General features: G+C 63.0%; 1 protein-coding gene across 1 annotated transcript in view; it reads right to left on the reverse strand.

The window, feature by feature from the left end:
* Positions 1-1,054, reverse strand: part of LOC104546170 (sodium-dependent phosphate transport protein 2A-like) — a 6,218-nt gene that overhangs the window by 2,482 nt on the left and 2,682 nt on the right. Inside the window, 3 exon segments of the mRNA XM_010191495.1 lie at positions 111-235; positions 438-554; positions 908-947. Of these exon segments, the coding sequence (XP_010189797.1) occupies positions 111-235; positions 438-554; positions 908-947 (282 nt within the window).

Raw genomic sequence — 1,054 nt, forward strand, 5'->3', positions numbered from 1 at the left:
CCTACCTCCGGAGTCAGTATCCCCGTTGTGTTGGAAACACAAGCGTCCCCTAGCTTCTCCCTTGCCCGGTGCCCCCCACCAGCCCAGCCATGGACCTGAGCTACCCGTACCTGAAAGGAGCTGGCCAGCTTGTCCCTTGGGCTGGCCAGGGCGGCCAGAATGGCAGTGGTGGTGGTGCCGATGTTGGAGCCCAGGGTCAGTGGGTAGGCACGCTCAATGCTGATCACACCCAGGCCTGCAGGAGAGGCACCTCATCCCATCCCATCCCATCCCATCCCATCCCATCCCATCCCGTCCCATCCCCTCCTTGCCAGCACCATCCCCATGCTCTCCCAAGGAGGCACAGCTCCTCCCATCCCTCCAAACAGCCTTGTGTCGCAGGGCCGTTGTGGCGGGGTCCAGCACATGGCAGGGTACCAGGCATGGCTGGAACTCACCTATCAGGGGTGTGATGGCCGAGGTGAAGACAGAGCTGCTCTGCACCACGAAGGTCATCCCAGCACCCACCACCATGGCGAAGTACCCGGTGAGCCAGCTGAGTGGGTGCGGGAGGTCTGCCACAGCATGGCCATGGGCACAGGCATGGACACAAGCATGGACACATCAGCTGGGAGCAGTCTGGAGCTCCTACATGGTGCTGGGGAGGGGGCTATGAGGCCAGACTCTGGGTATGGGGTCAGTCTGGCAGCTGGTGGCTGGGATGGCCAGGGAAGCCACCATGGAGGCCATGACAGCTGTGAGCAGCATGGGAATAAGGGGCAGGCAGGGGACATAGGGGTTGAGCAGGTGTGGGGGTTAGGGGCAGCCAGGGATGGGTCTGAGGATGGGAAGTGGAGATGGGGGTGGGTGACCATGGGGCAGGCAGAGTCCCATCCCACTCACCCCTGGTGGTCCTTGTCCCACTCACCAGTGTTGATGACCTTCTGGATTGCTTTGGCCACTTGCCCCTTGAGCAGCGAGTTGAGGAGTTTTACCAGGAGGATGAGGCAGGTGCAGAGCACGATGAGGGACCCGGCCAGCAGCACGAGCCCCACGGCCAGGGCGGGGAGCGGGG

The sequence above is a fragment of the Mesitornis unicolor genome, unplaced genomic scaffold (assembly GCF_000695765.1).
Source record: "Mesitornis unicolor isolate BGI_N332 unplaced genomic scaffold, ASM69576v1 scaffold29579, whole genome shotgun sequence".
NCBI classification, from domain to species: domain Eukaryota; kingdom Metazoa; phylum Chordata; class Aves; order Mesitornithiformes; family Mesitornithidae; genus Mesitornis; species Mesitornis unicolor.